This window comes from Garra rufa, chromosome 16, assembly GCF_049309525.1.
Source record: "Garra rufa chromosome 16, GarRuf1.0, whole genome shotgun sequence".
Taxonomy (NCBI): Eukaryota; Metazoa; Chordata; class Actinopteri; order Cypriniformes; family Cyprinidae; genus Garra; species Garra rufa.
Window position 1 is genome coordinate 21,384,087 of NC_133376.1, and position 23,011 is coordinate 21,407,097.

Genomic DNA, 23,011 nt, shown 5'->3' on the forward strand with positions numbered 1-23,011 from the left:
ATTTAAGATGGCGGCGACTGCTCTGTTCCTGGTGGAAGATGTCTGTATAAATCTTCTTGTAAATAAACTACCGGTGCTTTTTCTGAGTTCTCAATGTCTCGTTTTAAATGTCAGGGCCCTAGGAAGTCTACCGATGAAGTGTGGAGCTACTTTGTGCCTCGTAAATGGCGTAAAACAGTGATTTATTTACATGGCTCCTTCGATGCCCGATTGACTTTCATTGACAACCTGTTGTGAGCATCGGCTAACTGACCCCAGATTTCGGACAGCTGGACACAAACCGAGATGAAATATGCAAGGTACGTTCACACTCGGTATCATGATTCAATACACTTTAGGTCAATATCACACCGGAGTTCTCCTTTAAGGTATGTTAAAAAACTCCCATCTCATTTTCTCCTCCAACTTTAAAATCATCCTACATTGCTGTTCTTTGCACATTTACTTTGTAAACACTGGGTAGGGTACTTCTGCAATGATGTAGGTTGATTTTGATGTTGGAGAAGAAAATGAGATAGGAGTTTTTTAATATATCCAAACTAGTGCATAGAGTACACATCTGCATCACAGAGCCTAGACAAGACAAGCATTTTAGGTTAAAAAGTATATAAATTGTACTTTTTTTTAAAAAGAAATTAACTAATTTATTCACTAGATAAGACACTTATTCCTCGGCTGGGATCGTGAAAATCCCCTTTGAAGCTGCATTTTAAACCTTCAATCCGTTTAACCATTGAAGTGCACCATATGGAGAAAAATCCTGGAATGTTTTCCTCAAAAAACTTAATTTCATTGCGACTAAAGAAAGAAAGTCATGAACATCATTAGTACTACATTAGTTGTTAACTACACCTCATAATCTTCTGCAAGGTAAAATGAATTAAGATAATGAAACTTGTTAAAACAAATTAGATACAAGAGACCTATGCTCTTGAGTCACTCACCTGCAGGTCTCTTGGACAGGTTCAGACAGTCGGCATGATAGACCTTAGGGCAGCCGGGCTTCTTACAAGACACAAGCTGCCCTCCATCACAACAGAAGAAACATTCATCCTCCCGCTCCTTGGTGACCTCCGACTGGCTCTTACGCTTCACCGCAACCTTCTTCTTCAGTTTCCGCACCTTGTCGTCAGACGAGGGCTGATTCTGAAGAGAAAGTTTCGTCATGTATTATGACATGTAACAACTCTAAATATTCCTTTAAAAACAACCCATGCCATACCTTTGGTCTGACACCAAGGAATCCGCTGCAGTTGGATGCTCCACACTTACACACTGTCTTCCCATTACCAAGACACTCCAAGTTATAGTTAAAAGTGAGTTCAACACCTGAGAACAGCCAACCAACCTATTAAACACACACTCAACCGCTTTCTAGTAGAATACTATCTGGTTCAGATTCAAACTCACCTTTAGGAATGTCTTCTAACGCAAACAGCCCGACTCTGGTGTCTCCATTCACCGTCCACTTCTGTGTCTCACAGTTCGGCTGGCAGCTGTGGTTCATAAAACGTGATTGGTTTCCCTTCGGCCCGGCGTCTATGATCCGATCCTGCGCATACACAGAAAACCGAGCCCAGTGTCAAGGTAAGCAGAGAACACGTCTCAATCTGGATTGAGAATCGCATCAGGTAACTGACCTTATCCAATGTCAGCATGTAGAAGTTACAGATGTTGTTTTCCTGCGCATGTTTGATCCTGGCTCGACACTCCTCTTCATCAATGACCTCTCCAACATACTCGTTCACAAAAGCTCCCTATGGTGGAGAAATGTAATGTAATTAAATTAAATGGGGAAGAGAGACATAGTACGTCTAATATGTGTCTGTATTGTATCTCTCAAAGTAAATACAGCCTACCTTCTTGATGTCAGAAATACTGCGTAAACCCCAACCACGCGCCAGCGTCCTGAAGATCTCTACCTCGGTGTACTGGCGTTTGGTAAAGGATTGGTTCTGACAGCTGTCCCCTGCTGGACACACTTGAGGATGACACTCATACATTAGCATGCGGTTGATGCACTCCGAGTCAATGCCGCATGGATTCTCGTCTGTCTTTTTGCAGTTGCAGCGTGGGATCTCAGACAGATCTGCCGTGATGATTTGCACCTTCCCTATCGGTTTGTTCACCTGAGTGAAAATCGATCAGTGTACATGAGTGATAACAACATGAGATGAGTGTCACTATCTGACAGGGATGTATATCAATATTGTAATATCACAATAGTAAAACTGTCTTGATATTATCGTGGTTTTCCGGACAAAAAGTGTAGTTTTTAAAATGTATTTAAACGTATTATTTTTCGCATCTCCATTCACTGTGAATGCAGTGACCGCATTTATTGCATGTGCTGAGAGTTTAGCACACATTTGGGAACGCAACGGTCACCAGTTATACTTTATTTTTGCAGCAGATGATTATAGCATTAGTAGACTTGTGTAAGCCTGTTTTCACTGAAGCTGGAGTTCTCCTTCAAAATAAAAGCTCTACTCTTGTTTCTGTCAAAATATAAGCTTAAAAGTGCAGTATGAATTGTTGACAGCGAGCGATTTAAATGCAGTCCAAATTCAACATTTCCATATTGTAGTGTAAAGCAAAAATAATGAAATATTAATTTTCATTTATTTATTCATTTGTTATTATTTATTATTATATCCTATTTGTTTGGCTTCCTAAAACACCAGTGTGAATGTAATTTAGACTGAGACACTATTTCACAAATAAGAGGAGGGTTGAGTCCCCTTTAAAGTTCAGGTACAAGTCAATTCCCTGACTTTTTTTCTGACTTAAGTTTTCTTAGTTAAGAACATGGGTTCGATCTCTTAATTTTTAATTTTCAAAGTGCACTAGACAGAATAATTAAACTTTAAAATGTATACAATTTTCATTTTATTCCCCAATTCTTCATTTGTCTTTTTCTTTTTTTTAATATCGCAATAAATATTGTATCATGGACTTCATATTGTGATATTATCATATTGTGAGATTTTGATATAGTTACATCCCTACTATCTGAGAAGCATGTATTCGGCCAATTTTAAAAATGGGAGATATATCAACAACACTGAAGCCTTGAAGGACAACGCTCACCTTCATACTGATAAAATATTTTATTTTTTCATGGAACACAAAAGGAGAATTTGAGTACTGTGGTAATGTGGTGTCAAGATCCATCAAAAGTTTGATTTTGTGTTCCAAGGACAATAATAAATTGACATGCCAGTAAATAATTAAAAATTGTCAAAATATAAAAAGTGTTAAAGCATTTGAAAATATTACCTTAACGTGTTTATATGGCGGTGGTTTCTTGTCATTCTTCCTGTCTTCTTGAAGCTGTCTCGTCTCCTTCTCATCCAGCAGTTCCTTGAATCTTTCAGCTGCTTCATTTAAAGCTGAGAAAAAAGATGTATTTAAACCAATTTGCTCTCAAATTTGAAAGAATCCACATTGTAAACTCTAATCAATAGTTGCTACAACTGGCAGGCTGTAAGTGGTATTCTAACAGCATACATACATACCTCACATTTCTACAGTGACTTACAGGGAAAGTTCACCCAAAAATTAATTACCTTTCTTATAGACAGCATCTGTACCCTTTCCCATTTTTTCCTTATTGTTAGCATCCCCTTCCATGTAGGGAAAACAGCGAGCTTGATATGTCCACACGTAGTCTTTGGAGCCAAAGAAGTGCACAGGAAACTCTCCCACCTCATGCCTCATACGGTAGATGTTCTCAGGAACGTTTTTTGGTTGAGTCACTTCAGCGGGCCACCACCTGCCACAAAAGGTCAGTGGAAATGCATCAGTGAACATTCTAAATATTGCACTTTAATTTTCAGGGGAATATGTTATTGGTGAAACAACACACAAACCTGTAGCGGCCGACTTTGACCCACAGAATGTCCTTGTAGTGGGGTTTCTTTCCCGCTCGACAGTCGTTACAAAACCAGCTTCCCTGGGGCATGTCAATGTTCAGACACTCACGGTGAAAGGCAGCAGGGCAAGATTCACAGCAGAGCAGACTTCCTCCTACAGGGAGAGACAGAACACCAATGTAATTGTAATACACAACCATAGTGAAGCCTTTAAGCCTTGGCAAACACTATAATTTTAAAGGGGACATATCATGAAAATCTGACTTTTTTCGTGTTTTTTAGAGTCCCAGCCTCAGAGGAGACAAGAGAGCAGTGGATTTATTGATTTATTTACTCAGGGTTTCTGCAGATATGAACAAGTGAAATTTAAGACTTTTTAAGACCTTTTTAATACCACCTTATATGAAATTTAAGACCTAAACCTGTAATGAAATAGATATTATATTACATGCATACATGTAATATTTAATGTGTTTAATGTAAAAAGTAAACACAATTTCATGGCTGTCATAAATTAAATTTATTACTGCGATATACAGTGAACTTTTCATATCAGCAGATACTATTCCACACAAAATATCCCCATAAAAGTACCACTAGCAATATCTGATGTAAAAAAAAAATTCTGAAGCAATATTTTCATCAGTGCTCTATTAGCTTTTACATCTTAAATCTGCATATTTGATTTACCTTTATAAAGGCCTTTTTTTTTTTACTTTTGAAATGTATGCATTACCTTTGAAATTTATTTTATGAATTTATCAATAAATTCTGAATGACTGTTAGCAGTGAGATTACACAATTTACACTGCAAAATTAAAAGTGAGATTCATGTTTTAAATACATTTATTGATTTATAAATATATTAATTAGAAATGTTGGGTGTGGAGACATACTTTTAAACACACTATACTACCAGCAGGTGGCGGTAAGTCACTTCATGAGCGAGTTATTTCAACTGCTTCGAGCAAAACGCTGAATCATAGCAAAACGTTGCTAAGAGAATGCTTCTGCTGCGATCCTTGTTTGGAACTATTTTCGTTGGTGAAACAGAACAAAACAGTGAAAATATTTTGTCTAATATGTAGTAACTACTTGACTAACTACTTGTTTATTGAGCTAAAATTAATGTAACATTTGTAATTGTGAGAATTTTCAGCAAAAAGCTCACTTGGTTTATTACTGAACTATATCATGTTATAAATAAACTATACATTTTAAATTTTTACCTCAGTGTGTTTCTTTAGAGTGCTGTTACATTCATTAGTTTTAAGGTATGTCACAAATAGACCAGAAATACACTATCCATTATCAATTTCTGTTTACGTTGAATGTATTAAAATATGAATCTTTCTTGCCTTTCGATGCTTCGCTAACGTTAGTTGTTTTTGTCACTTCAGTTTTAATCAGGTGGTTTGTTCGGTCCGGCAAGAAAAAAAAAAAAAAAAAACCATTTTAAAAGCATCTCCAAGGCTGGCGGTCAGCTAGCTCGACCTATATTTATTATTATTATTGAGAACATTATATACAGAAAAATGTAGTTTGACCTGTATTCTGCTACTGCGATTCTGTCTGAAGACGCAGAAACTTCCACAGAGGGAGAAAAAAATCTACAGGTGTTAGCAACTGGCCTTAGCCAAGCCCTATATTCAGTTTTTTCAAGCTAAGTATTGCTAAACTTGCACTTCCCCATAGCTAAAAAGTTAAATCCATTTTACTTCTGTGGTACAATCGAGAGAGACTCGCGCCAATAACAGAAAGCTGATTGGCAATTGCATGTTGGTCTCATTTGTAGTTTAAATACATCAAATTATATTTGGAATAGTGAAATAAAGAACTACAACACCACGGAAACAACAAAAAGAGAATTTAAATGAGCTTTAGAGGTAGCGTTACATGGACATCGGAAAAATAAGACCTGTGAGAAATTATTTAAGACCTAGAACAGCGAATTTAAGACTTTTTAAGGCCTAAAATTTTGATTTTTAAATTTTAGACTTTTTAAGACCCCGCGGAAACCCTGTTACTGTATATTATGCTGCTGCCACACAGATCTAATATAAACATGGCATTTCTTTTCCAGCTGTTTACCTTCACAGACATAACCGACTGTTTTTGTTTTGTAACCATTTGCTTCCATTCAAAATAGGCACTTTCACGATCTGTGGGGTACTTTGAGCTGAAACTTTACAGACACATTCTGTGGACACCTGACTCTTATATTACATCTTGTAAAAAGGGGCATAATAGGTCAACTTTAACATAGAGATCAATCAAGACTGGACTACATACCTTGAGAACACACAAAACACCAGCTGACATTAATGTGTTCATGATTTTTGCACCCTTTGCGTGGAGTGAAGTGGTTGGGGCACAAGAAGCTGTTATTGGCCAATGGAACGCTGCCAGCAGCCATACAGTAGTCATTGGCATGGTAGGCCACAGGGCAGCGGACGCAGCGGGTTAAACGGCCTGTGAGATTGGCAAGTTATGATCAGTGATACATAATTCTGCTTTTGTTATATGATGAAACAACAGATTTTATTTTTGTTAATGTCTGAAGGATAGTCACCTTTGGAGATACCAGGGTTGGCGGGGTTAGTGATAAAGCAGGCCAGACAGACGTGGAGGGAGCAGCGGAAGCCACGGTTCTGAGCGACGGTGGGGGAATATTTCAGTATGCACTCCATGTGATAAAACTTCCCACAAACAGGGATCATACACCTCCTGACCTCCTTGTCAGGCTTTTTACACACAAAACATGTGTGCACACCTAAAGGAAGGAAGAACAAAAGGACACACAAAGAAATAAAAGTGTTTACTTGTATATCTTCAACTGCAGCTTGATTTTTGAGTGCATCACAATATCATAATTAGAGCAAACAGTTGAAGTCAAAAGTTTCCTTACACCTTGATGGATTTTGAGATCCATCTTTTCACACTGAGGACAACTGTGGGACTTATAGTCAAGAATTACAAAAGGTTCAAACGCTCATTGATGCTTCAGAAGAAAGAAACGATGCATTAAGACAATAAGCTTCTGTAGCTTCTGCAGGGCAGAACTAAATGAAAATATATATGATATTTAGGCAAATGTACGAAAATGTACACATCCTAAATCTGTTCAAAAGTTTAAACCCCTTGCTCTTAATGCATCAATTTTCCTTCTGAAGCATCAGTGAGCATTTAAACATTCTGTAACAGCTGAGTCCCTCAGTTGTCCTTAGTGGGAAAAGATGCCACACAGCTGTGGATCATTCAGGTAACAACACAGTATTAGCAATGAAGTGTATGTAAACTTTTGAACAGGGTCATTTTTATAAATTCAATTATTTTCTCTTGTAGACTATATGCAAACGTCTTTTATGTTAAATATCTTATTCAGGTCAGCACTAAATAAATAAAAAAAAACATGCATTTTGCATGATCCCTTTTATTTTGGTAAAATAATTTACATTTTGCAGATTTCGCAAGGTGTATGTAAACTTCTGACTTCAACTGCATATACTTAGAATCATAATTAAAAACAAAATGAACAAACATAACTGCTAAAATTAAATGAGTTTATTTACACAAACTTCACTAGAATATTCTAAGAACAGAAAACGATTTTAATTACTGGAAATGCCCCTCGTTACTGTTATCAACCAATCCTGACAGTTTCAAAATGGCCAAATATGAGCCGATTTACCAGCCTGGCTGATATAACATATGGACTGGTTACTCACCCGTCTTACACTCTTGGCAGATAAACCGGCCTTTAGGGGTCTCAGTGAGGCCGATGCACTGCAGATGGAAGGCACCACAGCACTGCCCCTCACAGAGGAGCAGTTCACCTGTTTTTTCACATACCTACAACACATAATCCCAAAACAGTTATACACTAAACACTCATTACTCCAGTCTTCATAATAATGTTTTTTGAGCAGCAAATCATAATATTAGAATAATTTCTGAAGGATCATGTGAAAGCTTTTAAGTCACATGAATGAATTACATATTAAAATATATTCATAACATACATAATATTTCAAAATGTTACTGTTTTTGCTGTGCTTTAGTTACCTGGCAAACATTCTCCTTTAATGACGCACCTCCACCTTTCTCCCCTGATTTTCTATTGGTTGAGAGTCCTGATAAGTCACCTGATAAAGAATCTCTGCTTGAAAAAGCACTGTCATTAAGTCCTGCACCAAAAACCTGAAAATTAAACACAAAAAACTCTAAAAATAGAGATATGTCTCAGCATGACGAATCAATGAATGAATCAAGAAGTTACATATTAAGCTTTGAATCATGAGGGTAAGTGATGTCATCATATTAATTTTAGGCTGATGAAAAATGTGCAGCTAATATTAATAACCTCAGAGATCAGAGAGTCCTCGCCATTTGTGTGTAACTCCTTTGCCTCAGGCTTTGACGGGCTGCACTGCTCTCCTTCAAGCTGGATCTGGCAAACACTGGGTGTGTCTTGCTGGATTGGGGACGATGTTCTTATTTCATCCTCACTTTGTGCTGCTGCTAAGGATGACAGAAATAAATATCACACATTTTTGGAAAACAGAATAGTGGATTAATTACAATAATCTCAAAAAAATACAACAAATACATAATATAATGACAAGAGTCACACATAAGAAAACAAACCTGATGCAGCACACGGGCTTGATGGCTTAGGTTCAGGCTCTTCTGGTTTCTGTTTAAAAAGAAAAAAGTTCTTAATAGTATACTGTATACTACTTATAAAGTGTTACTGATTTATTAAACTTACTACAGTGAGGAAATAAATTTGTTGATCCTGTGCTGATTTTGTATGTTTGCCCACTGACAAAGAAATTATCAGTCTATAATTTTAATAGTAGGTTTATTTGAACAGTAAAAGACAGAATAACAACAAAAAAATCCAGAAAAACACATTTCAATAATGAGTGAAATAAGTATTTGGCCCCTTTGCAAAACATGACTTAGCAAAATCCTTGTTGGCAATCACAGAGGTCAGACATTTCTTGTAGATGGCCATCAGGTTTGCACACATCTCAGGAGGGATTTTGTCACACTCATCTTTACAGATCCTCTCTAAGTCATTAAGGTTTCGAGGCTGACGTTTGGCAACTCAAACCTTCAGCTCCCTCCACAGATTTTCTATGGGATTAAGGTCTGGAGACTGGCTAGGCCACTCCTGGACATTAATGTGCTTCTTCTTGAGCCACTCCTTTGTTGCCTTGGCTGTGTGTTTTGGGTCATTGTCATGCTGGAATACCCATCCACGACCCATTTTCAATGCCATGGCTGGCTTCAATGCTCTGGCCCTGACGGTACAAGGCCCCGTCCATCATCCCTTTGATGTGGTGAAGTTGTCCTGACCCCTTAACAGAAAAACACCCCCAAAGCATAATATTTTTAACTCCATGTTTGACAATAGGGATGGTACTCTTGGGGTCATAGGCAGCATTCCTCCTCCTCCAAACACGGGAAGTTGAGTAGATGCCAGAGAGCTTGATTTTGGTCTCATCTGACCACAACACTTTCACCCAGTTCTCCTCTGAATCATTCAGATGTTCATTGGCAAACTTCAGACGGGCCTGTACATGTGCTTTCTTGAGCAGGGGGCCTTGCGGACGCTGAAGGATTTCAGTCCTTCATGATGTAGTGTGTTACCAATTGTTTTCTCGGTGACTATGGTCCCAGCTGCCTTGAGATCATTGACAAGATCAATGACTTTACGAGGTGAAATCTTGCGTGGATCCCCAGATCGAGGGAGATTGACATTCATTTTGTGTTTCTTCCATTTGCAAATTATTGCACCAACTGTTGTCACCTTCTCTCAAGCTGCTTGGCGATGGTCTTGTAGCTCATTCCAGCCTTGTGCAGGTCTACAATCTTGTCCCTGACATCCTTGGACAGCTCTTTGGTCTTGGTCATGGTGGAGAGTTTGGAATCTGATTGATTGATTGCTTCTGTGGACAGGTGTCTTTTATACAGGTAACAAGCTGAGATTAGCAGCACTCCCTTTAAGAGAGTGCTCCAAATCTCAGCTCGTGGCTTGTATAAAAGACACTTGGGAGTCAGAAATCTTGCTGATTGATAGGGGATGAAATACTTACTTCACTCATTAAAACGCAAATCAATTCTGTCTCTCACTGTTAAAATAAAACTACCATTAAAATTATAGACTGTTCATTTCTTTGTCAGTGGGCAAACGTACAAAATCAGCAGGGGATCAAATATTTTTTTTCCTCACTGTATATACATTACTAAAAATACATTCCATAATAAAAGAACACCCTAAAACATTACCTGCAAATCTTTGACATCTGATTCATCTGGGCTGTTATCTTGTTGCTTACTGTCCTGATTTTCTTGTTTAATCTGCTAATTTAACAAACAAAACAAAACAGTCAAAACAAATATAAAAGACCCCCAAACATTTAATAATTTTTCAGAAATCATATTAAGACAAATTCAACACTAACCTCTTTCTTTGGGATCTTCGCAGAATCCCCCTCAGCGGCGCTGTCTAGAATTTTATGCACAGTCTTACGTGGTCTCTTTCTATCTGAGGGTGCTGCACCAGCAATATAAAATGTTTATATCTAAGGCTGACATTTTCAAGCAAAGTAAAGTGTCTTAGACTACATATTCTTACCAGATTTCTTTTCACATGACTCTCTGTTTGGTGATGGGCCTCCACAGGATGGCGATAATGGTGTTGAAGTGTGTTGTGATACAAGACCATCTGCTGGTTCTTTCTGCTCCTCTGATGTGGCTTGCTCAGAGGGTTTTTCAGGTGAAGAGCTTAAAGCATCAGGTGCGAACTGTTCAGGTGCCGGCTGGTCAGTGTTAGTGTTGGCGATCAAAGATCCCTTCAGGAAAGGCATGAAATAACATTATTCACATTCAGCAATACAGTCATGAATTATGACATTATTTGTTGCCCTGTATCACTAAACCAATCTTAAGTAGCATGGGTATATTTGTAGCAACAGTCAAAAATACATTGTATATGACAAAATTATCGATTTTTCTTTTATGACAAAAATCATTAGGATATTAAGTAAAAATCCATGTTCCATGAAGATATTTTGTAAATTTCCTACCGTAAATATATATGAAAATGTAATTTTTGATTAATAATATGCATTGCTAATAACTAAATTTGGACAACTTTAAAGGGGATTTTCTGAATATTTAGATTTTTTTGCACCCTTAGATTCCAGAATTTTAAAAAGTTGCATCTTGGCCAATATTGCCCTTATTTATTCAGCTTTCAGATGATGTATAAATCTCAGTTTCAAAAAATTGACCCTTGTGACTGGTTTTGTGGTCCAGGGTCACATTTTAGTATCTTTTTGTATGGAAAATTGCACCCTTAGACTATAGCCAATACTCTCAAATCTCATTTGTATATTCAAATATGACACCTCGTGTTGTATGTTGTGCTACAAGTCAGTGTCAATGACACCAAACATCATTGGCTCTTGGCTCATATTTGAATGCTTTAAATCGAATGCAAGCATGAATGAGACTACAAAAGAAAATACAACTGATATAGGATTTTTTGTCATTTTTGAGACCTATAGACCAATTTGATGTTTGCAAACAGTGTCAACGGTTTTTGTGGGCAGAGCCTATGTTTTCAAGGGGCAGTCCATTGAAGTTATGGAATAAAAGAATAACAAGGTAAATTTGAGTTTACATTTAAAAATTCTGACTTTATTCTCACAATTCCAAGATTATATCTCACAATTCTGAAAAATCAACTTCCCCTTGACTCAGAATCATAAGTTCATATCCCACAATTCTGGCAAACTCCAAAGTCCAAAATACAAGATATAAACTTGCATTCGTGAGGTAAAAGTCAGAATTGTGAGATAAAATAGGTAAATGTAAAATGTTCTAGGTTTAAATAGTATTTCATGCTGTAACCACATAATTATAAAAAAATATATTATTATTATAACTATTATTATGAACTGTGTGAATATTTACATAGACAAATATTATGTTGACGCTATAAAAATGGGGTGTGGGGTCATGACTGTGATCTTGCAATTGGGTCTGTGGGAGTTTGGGCGGGACTTTGTTACCGTGGATCCACCTCATGACACTACTGCACAGACTCGGGCTCCAAACGAATCACTATTGCGCAGACTCGGGCTCCAAAAAAAACTCTACTGCTCAGACTCAGGCTCCAAACGAATCTCTACTGTGCAGACTTGGGCTCCAAACGAATCTCTACCACGCAGACTAGGGCTCCAAACAAATCTCTACTGTTGCGACTCAGGCTCCAAATGAATCTCTACCGCGCAGACTCGGGCTCCAAATGAATCTCTACCTTAAAGCCTCCGGCTCCAAAAAAATCTCTACTGCGCAGACTCGGGCTCCAAATGAATCTTTACTGCGCAGACTCGGGCTCCAAATGAATCTCTACCTTAAAGCCTCCGGCTCCAAAAAATTCTCTACTGCGCAGACTCAGGCTCCAAATGAATCTTTACTGCACAGACTCGGGCTCCAAATGAATCTTTACTGCACAGACTCGGGCTCCAAATGAATCTCTACCTTAAAGCCTCCAGGTCCAAAAAAATCTCCACTGCGCAGACTCGGGCTCCAAATAAATCTCTACTGCGCAGACTCGGGCTCCAAACGAATCTCTACTGTGCAGACTCAGGCTCCAAATGAATTTCTACCTTAAAGCCTCCGGGTCCAAAAAAATCTCTACTGCGCAGACTCGGGCTCCAAATAAATCTCTACTGCACAGACTCGGGCTCCAAATGAATCTCTACCTTAACGCCTCCGGGTCCAAAAAAATCTCCACTGCGCAGACTCGGGCTCCAAATAAATCTCTACTGCGCAGACTCAGGCTCCAAACAAATCTCTACCGCGCAGACTCGGGCTCCAAATGAATTTCTACCTTAAAGCCTCTGGGTCAAAAAAATCTCTACTGCGCAGACTCGGGCTCCAAATAAATCTCTACTGCGCAGACTCTGGCTCCAAAAAAATCTCTACTTCTCAGACTCAGGCTCCAAATGAATCTCTACCTTAAAGCCTCTGGGTCAAAAAAAATCTCTACTGCGCAGACTCTGGCTCCAAAAAAATCTCTACTTCTCAGACTCAGGCTCCAAATGAATATTTACTGCGCAGACTCGGGCTCCAAATGAATTTCTACCTTAAAGCCTCCGGGTCCAAAAAAATCTCTACTGCGCAGACTCGGGCTCCAAATGAATCTCTACTTCAAAGCCTCTGGCTCCAAACAAATCTCTACTTCATAGACTCAGGCTCAAAATGACAGCGGCCATACTGAGATGTTTTATAATAATAATTATTTTCTTTTATTCCATCGATTTTACCCGTTTTCCTCTACTTGTTGCCGGTGTTTATTTGCCACCACAACGCGCACGCAGCTGCAAGTGACATAAGTGTGACGTCTACTCCAAATTGATAGTATTCACTTTTGTATGGAGAAGAGAAAAATATTATAACATCTAAACTTCTGCCTGTCTCCATGGAAGAAAGTAAAATATGTTTCAAATGAAAGTCCATTGGTTCAACAGAAACAATGTAAAGAGCTGCACAATTAGCTTACCGTTTTACAGGACTCAGGAGTTTTCTTTGTTTTCTTTTTTGTGGAAAATATCTGTTCATAATCTTCACTGCATTCAATCAACCTCTTGCTTGGTTTTCTTAGCCTTTTATTTTCTGAAAACAGAATCATTCAAATGTATTGGATTTAGCACAAAACATTTATGAGGTTTTTAACATTTGAGACTTAAAGGATAGTTCACCTAAAAATGAAAATTCTGTCATTAATTACTCACCCTCATGACGTTCCAAACTCAAAGAAATAAGTAAGGCTGACACGGAAGAGAAGAAACTGTTGAATAATTTTGTTCTTTTTTGTTTTCTTTGTGCACAAAAATATTCTTGTAGCTTCATAACATTGCGGTTGAATCACCAATGTCACATGGACTATTTTAACGATGTCCGTACTACCTTTTTAGGCCTTGAACATGTCAGTTGCATTACTGTCTATGCAGGGTCAAAAAGCTCTTGGATTTGATCAAAAATATCAATCATTATAAACTAATAATTAGTTTGTGTTTTGTTCAATGAAGGATGTACGGGTTTGGAACGACATGAGGATGAGTAATTAATGACATAATTTTTGGGAGAACTATCCCTTTAATCTAATATCTCCTTAAGTTACCTGAGGCATCTTTTTTATCAGGGATGTCCGAATGAGCCGTTTCTTCAAGACTGTCTTTGAAAACTCCATTTAGCTCTATGGACTCCTTTGCTACATCTTTATTCAAACCAACCGGTTCGCTTTTTGGCTTGGTGCTCTTCCCAATGGCAGACTCAAAAGTTTGCCATCGCTTTTTAGGAGCAACCTTGGAGATGGTGCCTTTGCCACAGACATCAGGAACAGCATCATGGTGAGAGCTGGAAAGTTCCCCTAACAAAGGCAAACTCTTTTCAAGTGCATCCAAACCTGTTGATGAGTTCAGTTTTTTCAGTGGAGGAGCTAAATTGTTCCCACCATCGTGTTTTTGCGTCTCCTTTTTCACCGATGATTTTGGCTTGGCCTTGTTCTGTTTTGAACTGTTTGGCGTTAATGTCTTTCCCTGTCGACTGTTCTGATCCGCAACTGCCTTCCAGTCCTTTTCGCAAAGCACCTCATTTGTTGTTTCTTCTCCAGGTGGGATAAGAGAAGGTTCTTCTTTGATGAGAGAGGATGGAGATGTGGGAGGAAGGGTTAAAGGTTTCCCGTCCTTCTCCCGGCTGTCATGCAGATCCTTCAGGAGCATTAGGAAAGTGCTGAATTTGTAGTTTGAGTCCGCACGGAGTGAAGGTTCTCCTGAGCTGCATTCCTCTTTGACAAGAGACCTGAAAGAAAGCTCCTTCACATCCTGGAAAGCATCCATGGGAGAGATCGAGGGAGACGGGATGGACGAAGATGAAGCATCTGAGATCATACTCTCGTTTTTTACTTTAACGGAATTGAGCGAGGTTTCATTCACATCTGACTTGGAACCTTTATGTCGAGGTCCTTTATGAACGCCGTTTTTCTCATTTCGGATTCTTGTGAACTTTAGAGTTGGTTTTGGGGGTGTGTGGGAGACAGAGGCATCTGTGGACTTTTCACTGGCCTCCGTTTTTACCTGCCATTGTTGTTTTGACAACTCTGAACGCTCTGTGGGGGATACGCACTTGTTGTAAAACTCTGAGTGTTCATCACCAGCACATGGTGAGGGAGATTTTGGCTCATGATTTGAATCTTTCTCCTCGGTTTCTTCTCTGGCGGCAAGTGCTCTTGACATTAAGCCACTGCTGGCAGGCAAATAGAAAGAGTGCATGGCAAAAGACCCATCTGAGGACCCTGGGGAACTGCTTTCCTTCTGTCTGGAGTTCGTAGCCCTAAGTGTTTTTTCTTTGGGCGTTGACTTCTTTAGCTTACTGTTTGTTGTGCATTTTGAACCAGCCTCTGTTTTCTTTACCGGCTTATCCACGTTGGCTTTTTTCATCTTTTTACTTGGCTGTACTTTCTTAGGTTTAGTGCTCAATTCTTTCGCCACCTCCACCAGCGGCAAGTCCCCTGAACGTTTGGGGCACAGAATTCTTGGGACAGAGTCAATATCTGAATACGGACTATCTAGGGGGTCTAGTTTGTGCCGTTCAGCGGCTGTGGAAGGTTTGTAGCTGTCCGATGAAGGTTTAGATGATAAACTGTTTTCAGTCCGTTTCACAGGAGATTTTACAGTTGAGCTGTTCTTCTTAGTTGCCTTAGTTGTCTTTTTGCTTCCAGTGACAGGTTTTACTTTGTTCTTAATGGCATCTAGTCCATTGGACAAACGTGAGCTTGATGATGTGGACTGTGTAGTAGATGTTGGGCAAACAGGACTTTTTGGTGCCTTTTCCTCTGTAATAGGTATGTGCACATCCCGAATTAAAGTCAATGGAGGTTCGCTGTTTAACCGTTTGGTCAGTGCTGCCTCTGCCTCCAAGACACCAGTTTTCCATGATGACATTAGACGCTTAGGAACCTGCAGAATGAACAAAACTCCTTAACTTCCTATCAAAAGCATTAGAGGAGAAGTTTACTTCCAGAACAAATTTGCAGATAATTTACTCACCCCACTGTCATTCAAAATGTTCATGTCTTTCTTTCTTCAGTCGTAAAGAAATTTTGTTTGTTGAGGCAAACATTTCAGAATCTTTCTCCATGTAGTGGACTTCAATAGTGTCTGTGAGTTTAAACTTCCAAAATGCAGTTTAAATTTAGCTTCAAAAGGGCTCTAAACTATCCCAGCTGAGGAAGAAGGGTCTTATCTAGTGAAATGATCGGGTATTTTCTTATTAAAAATGACTATTTATATACTTTTAAACCTCAAATGCTTGTCATGTCTAGCTCTGCGTAAACTCTGTGTATTACAGTTCAATACAGTTAGGGTATGTATATCGAAAACCTCTAATCTCATTTTCTCCTCCAACTTCAAAATCATCCTAAATCACTGCATAAGTACCAACCCAGTGTTTACAAAGTAAACGCACAAGGACGGTCAAACACCCTTTACAAAAAAAATTTAAAACAGCGCTGTAGGGTGATTTTAAAGTTTGAGGAGAAAATGAGATAGGAGTTTTTCCAATATATCAAAGTTTGAGGAGAAAATGAGATAGAAGTCCACTATATGGAGAACATTCCTGAATTTTTTTCCTCAAAAAACATTATTTCTTTACGACATGAACATCTTGGATGGCAAGGGGGTGCGTAAATTACCTATACATTTTTGTTTTGGAAGAAAAAAAAAAATTCTTATAACAAAAAAGTTGTAAGTTAGCTTTACAGTGTATTTGTAATCTTTGTCCTTCTGTTTTCCTCTCCGTCTAAGTACAGGCAGTTTTTCAAACTGATGACCTCCTTCAAAAGGAAAAGTGGCTTTTGCCGGGACCCAAGCCTGGTCTACGATCTCCCCAAACATCCTGACAAAATAGAGACGGCACGGCCGACGACTAGGATCTGCAAGAAAATGTTATGATGTAATAATGTGACATAAATGAGTTCTAAAAAAGATTTTACCTCAGAAGACATTTCGGTTTCTGTCAAACAAAATGTGATCAAAACAAAAAACCTTACCTTTCATTTTGGTGTGGACTTCAATCTGTGGGTCAGTGGTTACATGACAGGGCCACCAGGGTCTGCGGTTGAATTTGGCCCACACAACATCATCAACAGAGTACTTTATACCTGGGAGCTGCTTCTTCTTTGGGCTGTTGGACTTTGGGTTAAAATAAAAGTTGTCAGTTTAATCATCATTCATCAACATCAATAACATAAGTCAAGGTTGGTTGTTTGGGCTACTCTTTTAACATTTCAGATACTTCCACCTTGCACTTTGCAAAGAGCCGTTTGTGGGTGACAACAAAAAAATCTAACTGGAACCAACTATACTACGGCCTTTGTCCTTACTATGACTCAGATTGTGGTCAGATAAGTTTCACAAAAAAAAGTATGAAACAACAAGCACTCCCCTCCACTGAAAAAATTAAGTCAAGCTCCTGCTCAACGACTTCCGTCTATGACAACTTGTAGTTTAAAAACAACTGGGCAATACCAACTATAAATAAACACTCCTCAGCCTACAAGTAGCAAATATGTTGAAGTCGAACTGTGTAATTTCTACACCACAAACGTCACCATATTGAATTGCAGTGACAGTTTTCAAACCAGTTACCCAAACACTTTCCATGTGTGCTACTGGTCAAAACAACTCAAAACTACTGGTTAAGCCAAACTCTGCCCTTGATGGCCACTGTCCTGCTGAATTTAGCTCCAACTTGCCTCAACACACCTGCCTGGAAGTTTCTAGTATGTCTAGTAAGACTAAGATTAGGTTGTGGTGTGTTTAATTGGGGTTGGAGCTCTCAACCATCGCTCCAGGAGCAGGATTGGCCAACCCCGGTTTAAGTTGTTGTGGCAAAGCAATGTTTTTGTGGTGCCAGTGTTTACATTTTTTAGCCAAATCAATTTGTGACCATGGACCACAAAACCAGTCATATGGGTCTACTTTTTGAAATTAAGGTTCATACATCTGAAAGACGAATAAACGAGATTTCCATTGATGGTTTCTTAGGATAGGGCAATATTTAGTTGAGACACAACTATTTGAAAATCTGTAATCTGAGGCTGCAAAAAAAACGAAATATTAAAACAAATCACCTTTAAAGTTGTCAAAATTAAGTTCTTAGCAATGTATATTACTACTCAAAATTTACCTTTTTATATATTTACGGTAGGAAATTTACAAAGTATCTACATGGAATATGATCTTTACTTAACATACTAATGATTTTTGGCATAAAAGCAAAAAAATTGGTAATTTTGACCCATACAATGTATTTTTGGCTATTGCTACAAATATATCCATTCTACCTAAGTTTTGAGGTCCAGGGTCATATTTATGAACGAGTTGAGTTTCTCCCTAGTAATTGCACGTGTAAATAGTATGTTGATATAAATATTGCGCTACGTATTAGCACGTCAAATATAATGCATATTTTGGCTGCGTTGTTCATCAAAACAAACAAATAGTCTTTTACAGTGATAGACCAAAATTTCATTTTGATATTATCTGCATCAGCCAGTCACTGTGGTCAACCGACAGAAATGATTTGGCTTGGCTGTTTAACTTAAAAAAAATAATGTACTAAGACCTTGTTAAAAAAAAAAAAAAAAATTTACAGATAATTTAATCATCCCCTTGTCATCTAAGATGTTCATGTCTTTCTTCAGTCATAAAGAAAATGTTTTTGAGGAAAAAATTTCAGAAATTTTCTCCATATAGTTGACTTCTATGGTGCCTGCGAGTTTGAACTTCTAAAATGAAGTTTAAATCCATCTTTAAAGGGTTCTAAACAATCCCAGCTGAGAAAGAAGGGTCTATTATAGCACAATGATTGGTTATTTTCTAAAAAACTCAAATGCTCATCTTGTCTCGCTGTGCAATGCGCATGTGTACTCTGTGCACTCCGGTTCAGGACAGTTAGGGTATGTCGAAAAACTCCCATTTCCAACTTTAAAATCGTCCTACATCGCTGCAGAAGTACCGACCCAGTGTTTACAAAGTGAACGTGCAAAGGTGGTCAAACACCCTTTACAAAAAAAAAAAAGGTAAAACAACGATGTAGGTTTTGAAGTTGAGATGGGAGTTTTTCGACATTCCCAAACTGTCTTGAACCGGAGTGCGTATGCGCATCGCAGAGCTAGACAAGATGAGCATTTGTGGTAAAAAGTGTATAAATTAATTCTTTTTTGAAAATGACCACTCGTTTCACTAGATAAGACCCTTCTTAACTAGGATCGTTTAGAGCCATTTTGGAAGTTCAAAATAACGGACAACACAGAGGTCTACTATATGGAGATAATTCCTGAAATGTTTTACTCGAAAAACAATTTCTTTACATCTTGGATGACAAGGGGGGTGAGTAAATTATCTGTACATTTTTGTTCCGGAAGTGACATAATTCTTTAAACTTTCATATATTTCTTAATTTTTGTGTAAAGAGTGTGTAAAATAAATGCGCACTTAAATATTTAAATGAGCAATACATACAGTGGGGCCCAAAAATCTGAGACTGCTAGTGAAATTGCTTATATTTAGCATTATTCTGATTGCATAACATTTTTTTCCAATACAAAAATGTATTTTGCATTAATCAGAGAAGCACTTGAGCTGCTCCACATATTTGAGTAAAACCTAATCATAATGTTATCCAGCATGATTTGAATAGTCCCAAAGAGCACCTTGTGTTTCAGTGGAAATAAAAACACATGAAGTCACATGATTAATGTCACAAATTTGGTTACCAGATAAGTGCCAAAAAAGTCATAACATTTCTTTAAATTTAATAAAGTTTGTTATAAGGTTTGAATCTCAGATTTTCAGTGTGTTTTGAATCTTTGGACCCCACTGTGTGTTTTTTCACTAGCTAAAACATGGTTTTAAGTCAGTTATTTCTATCTTTTGCTGCAGTGTGTCAGTAGAAAATATCAATTTACATATCCAAACATTCATTTTGCCATTAATTGTAATAATCCAGTGAGATTTTTGTTTGCACAAGGAGTCTGACAGCAGCCAGTGCTCCACACCGAGATCTGATCTTCTCATAATCCAGTCTGTCTGGAATGACATAAAGAAACAGAACAAACTGAGACAGACTAAATCCAGAAGAACTGTGGCAACGTCTCCAAGATGGTTCAAGAAACCTACCTGCAAAGCTACAATACTGTTAAAAGTTTTAGGCACTTGTGTAAAAATGCTGTACAATGAGGATGCTGTCAAAAATAATGTCATATATAGATTTTATATATTAAGTAGTTCTATTAACTACATTTAACCAACATTTGTTGTGACCATCCTTTGCATTTAAAGTAGCTTTTGCCCTTAGGTGCACTTGTGCACAGTTTTTCAGGTAGCGCTGCAGGTAGGTCTCTTAAACCATCTTAGAGACGTTGCCACAGTTCTTCTGCATTTAGTCTCAGGTTGTTCTGTTTCTTCATGTCATTCCAGACAGACTGGATGATGATGAGATCAGATCTCTGTGTGGATCATTGGCTGTTGTCAGAATCCCTGTGCAAACAAACATCTGACTGGATTATTACAATTAATGTCAAAATGAATGTTTGTAAAAGTAAACTGATATTTCCTACTGACACACTACAGCAAAAGATAGAACTAATGGACTTAAAACCATTTTAAGCTGATGAAAATACTAGTGTTCTAATAATTTTGGCCACCACTGTATGTGTATGTATACGTATATAAAAAATAATGTATTTCCCTTCTTAGACAACAGTGTACCTGTTAGGGGAAAAACACAACAAAATAAATTTGAAGCTTCTTACAGGATTCGAATGGGAGTCACTGGGTGAATTTGGTCTTTTTGAGAGACCAGCGTTGAATATTGAAGCACTGTTTTCAGTGCTGGGCAGATCACAGTCACTGTCTGAATAATCATCCATACTGTCAAAATCCTCCATCATGACCTCGACAGGCAAATGTGAGGAAATAGCAGGAGGGTCAGACTTCACTGTATTTTTAGAAACAAGGTTACAACTTCCATGTTTGTTTGTACTTAGGTCCAGCCTGTGGCTGCTCGGAGCCTTTGTGTTTGCCAGATTTCGTTTCTGGCATTTCTTTGACGCGTCTTTAAACAGTGCCACCGCATTATGCTCCTCCTCATCATTATCCTTGCTGTCCCCACTATCAAACAGGTTCGACTCAAAATGCAAAAATCCACTTGGGATGGGTGAAAAGTGTTCCAAGCTATCAGAGCTTACTGGTGAGAAACCATTTTTGTCCAGATCCTGAATAGTAGTCCTGTCGGTGTTTCCTTGCGAATTGGACGTTTGATAAAGGCCTATTCCGTACTCGCTTCCGCCATTGGGATTGTGCATGAGCAATTTACTTCGCCCATGAAAGTCCTTGTCCTGCAAGCTCATGTCGGCATGGTTCACCATAGTGGTCAGGTCCTGAAGTCTCCTCAGCGGACTGTAGTTGGAGGTGGATTCTCTATGATTGTACGTGAATGGCGATGCGGACAGTTTGTAGCCAGAGTTTAAGAAATGCATGGCAGGCCCCTGGTCCCCCTGTCGCTTTGTGCTCTGGTGTCCACAGGAGCTGATGCGGCCATCAAGCGCCTTGGTCTCCTGTGGATCACCATGACACTCCGAGCCATCCCTGCCAGCCACTTTGTAGGACTGATTCATGTTGTCCTGGCTCCATCCTGCGACAGAATACAGGAAAATTCTTTTAGGATAAGATACAGAATTAAACCTCAGGATTTGTTGCAACTGGCCACAGAACCAAACATTGCAATCATATTCAAAACAATTACGCAGATGATTCCACATTACCATGACATTATAACAGCAAAAACGCTGTAATGTTGCGAAACACCGGCATGCACATGCAACGTCCCTGCTGGAAATACAGATTAACTGCTAAGTGATTCCTATCTGGTGCGAGTTGGAAGACTTTGACCAGCTAACCAGATGCCAGGTTAAGGTGGTCATAATAATGTTGTTTAGAGCATGGAAACTGGTCGACCAGATAATGACCACCGTAAACCGGCTAGAAACCAGCTATCATGTTCCAAAACACAGCTAGCATCTTAAACTGGATTTTGTAACAGGGTGGCTACACTAAGTCGCAACCCTCGTAGGCCGTCTTGTCAAGAATTCATCAAGACAAAGATAAGAGAGCTTGAGAAAGTCAACATGAATCGCTATGCCCCTGCTGGACTGCTTAAAGATGACCTCTGCCGCGATTTCAGTGTGAAAACGCTGGTAAAGTATGTTACATTATCATCGTGTGCATCAACAGTTTCCATACAGTCGTACAGCAGTAAAGTCACCCACGACGGTGAGATCAAAAACGCACCAAATACAAAAAGGTACAGGAGAGAAATCCCTGGTTTCTTACCATTTACGACTCGGTCACGACAAAACCACCGGAAAGCCCTTCAAATTCGAGCATGTAGCGTTACTTTTTGTCAATTTGTGAAAGCGGATCTGTAAAATCCCAGCAGCATTTGCACCAGTAGGCCCGGTCTCAGCACTCATTTCTCTCTCCAACATCGAAAATGGAGATTAATAAAAACGAGAATGAATCTGAGCGCCTGTCACTTTCCCCCGAAGCAACACGTCAATGCATCGAAAGCACGTTTTTCAGCGGCCACGATTTCTATTGAAATACATGATTGTTTGCCCCGCTTGCCGAGTGCCCCTGGTTGTATGTGTGTGTGTGTGTGTGTGTTAAAACAAGCCCTGACTGACTGCCTGTGTGTGTGCTGGTAAGAGCGACCAATCGGCACAGCACACCCAACCCCCAGTCAGTATACATTCACATCCACTTAACCCGATTCACTATTTCCCAGGTACATCTCTCACTTGCGCTAAATGCATGTGGACAATGTGCAAGCAAACGCAGGTTTGACTTTGTCCCAAACGCGTCGTGCATATAATCACAGTCGACGCGATGCGTGTTGGCAGCATGGAACGCCACAACACTGAGCATTTGCTTTTTAACCCTAACGCCATTTGTTTCCTTGTCCTAACAAAGGCGTAACTTCCTCCATTT

General features: G+C 38.8%; 1 protein-coding gene across 1 annotated transcript in view; it reads right to left on the reverse strand.

The window, feature by feature from the left end:
- nsd1a (nuclear receptor binding SET domain protein 1a) overlaps positions 1-21,644 on the reverse strand; it is a 24,772-nt gene extending 3,128 nt beyond the window's left edge. The window contains 22 exon segments of the mRNA XM_073820081.1: positions 945-1,146; positions 1,223-1,329; positions 1,411-1,552; positions 1,641-1,757; positions 1,860-2,129; positions 3,280-3,392; positions 3,570-3,775; positions 3,873-4,029; positions 6,168-6,347; positions 6,448-6,648; positions 7,604-7,727; positions 7,941-8,075; positions 8,239-8,396; positions 8,523-8,571; positions 10,173-10,247; positions 10,349-10,440; positions 10,522-10,738; positions 13,459-13,571; positions 14,080-15,916; positions 16,718-16,890; positions 17,008-17,149; positions 20,776-21,644. Coding sequence (XP_073676182.1) covers positions 945-1,146; positions 1,223-1,329; positions 1,411-1,552; positions 1,641-1,757; positions 1,860-2,129; positions 3,280-3,392; positions 3,570-3,775; positions 3,873-4,029; positions 6,168-6,347; positions 6,448-6,648; positions 7,604-7,727; positions 7,941-8,075; positions 8,239-8,396; positions 8,523-8,571; positions 10,173-10,247; positions 10,349-10,440; positions 10,522-10,738; positions 13,459-13,571; positions 14,080-15,916; positions 16,718-16,890; positions 17,008-17,149; positions 20,776-21,639 — 5,674 coding nt within the window. The 5' untranslated portion in view covers positions 21,640-21,644.
- Positions 21,645-23,011: the final 1,367 nt, after the last annotated feature.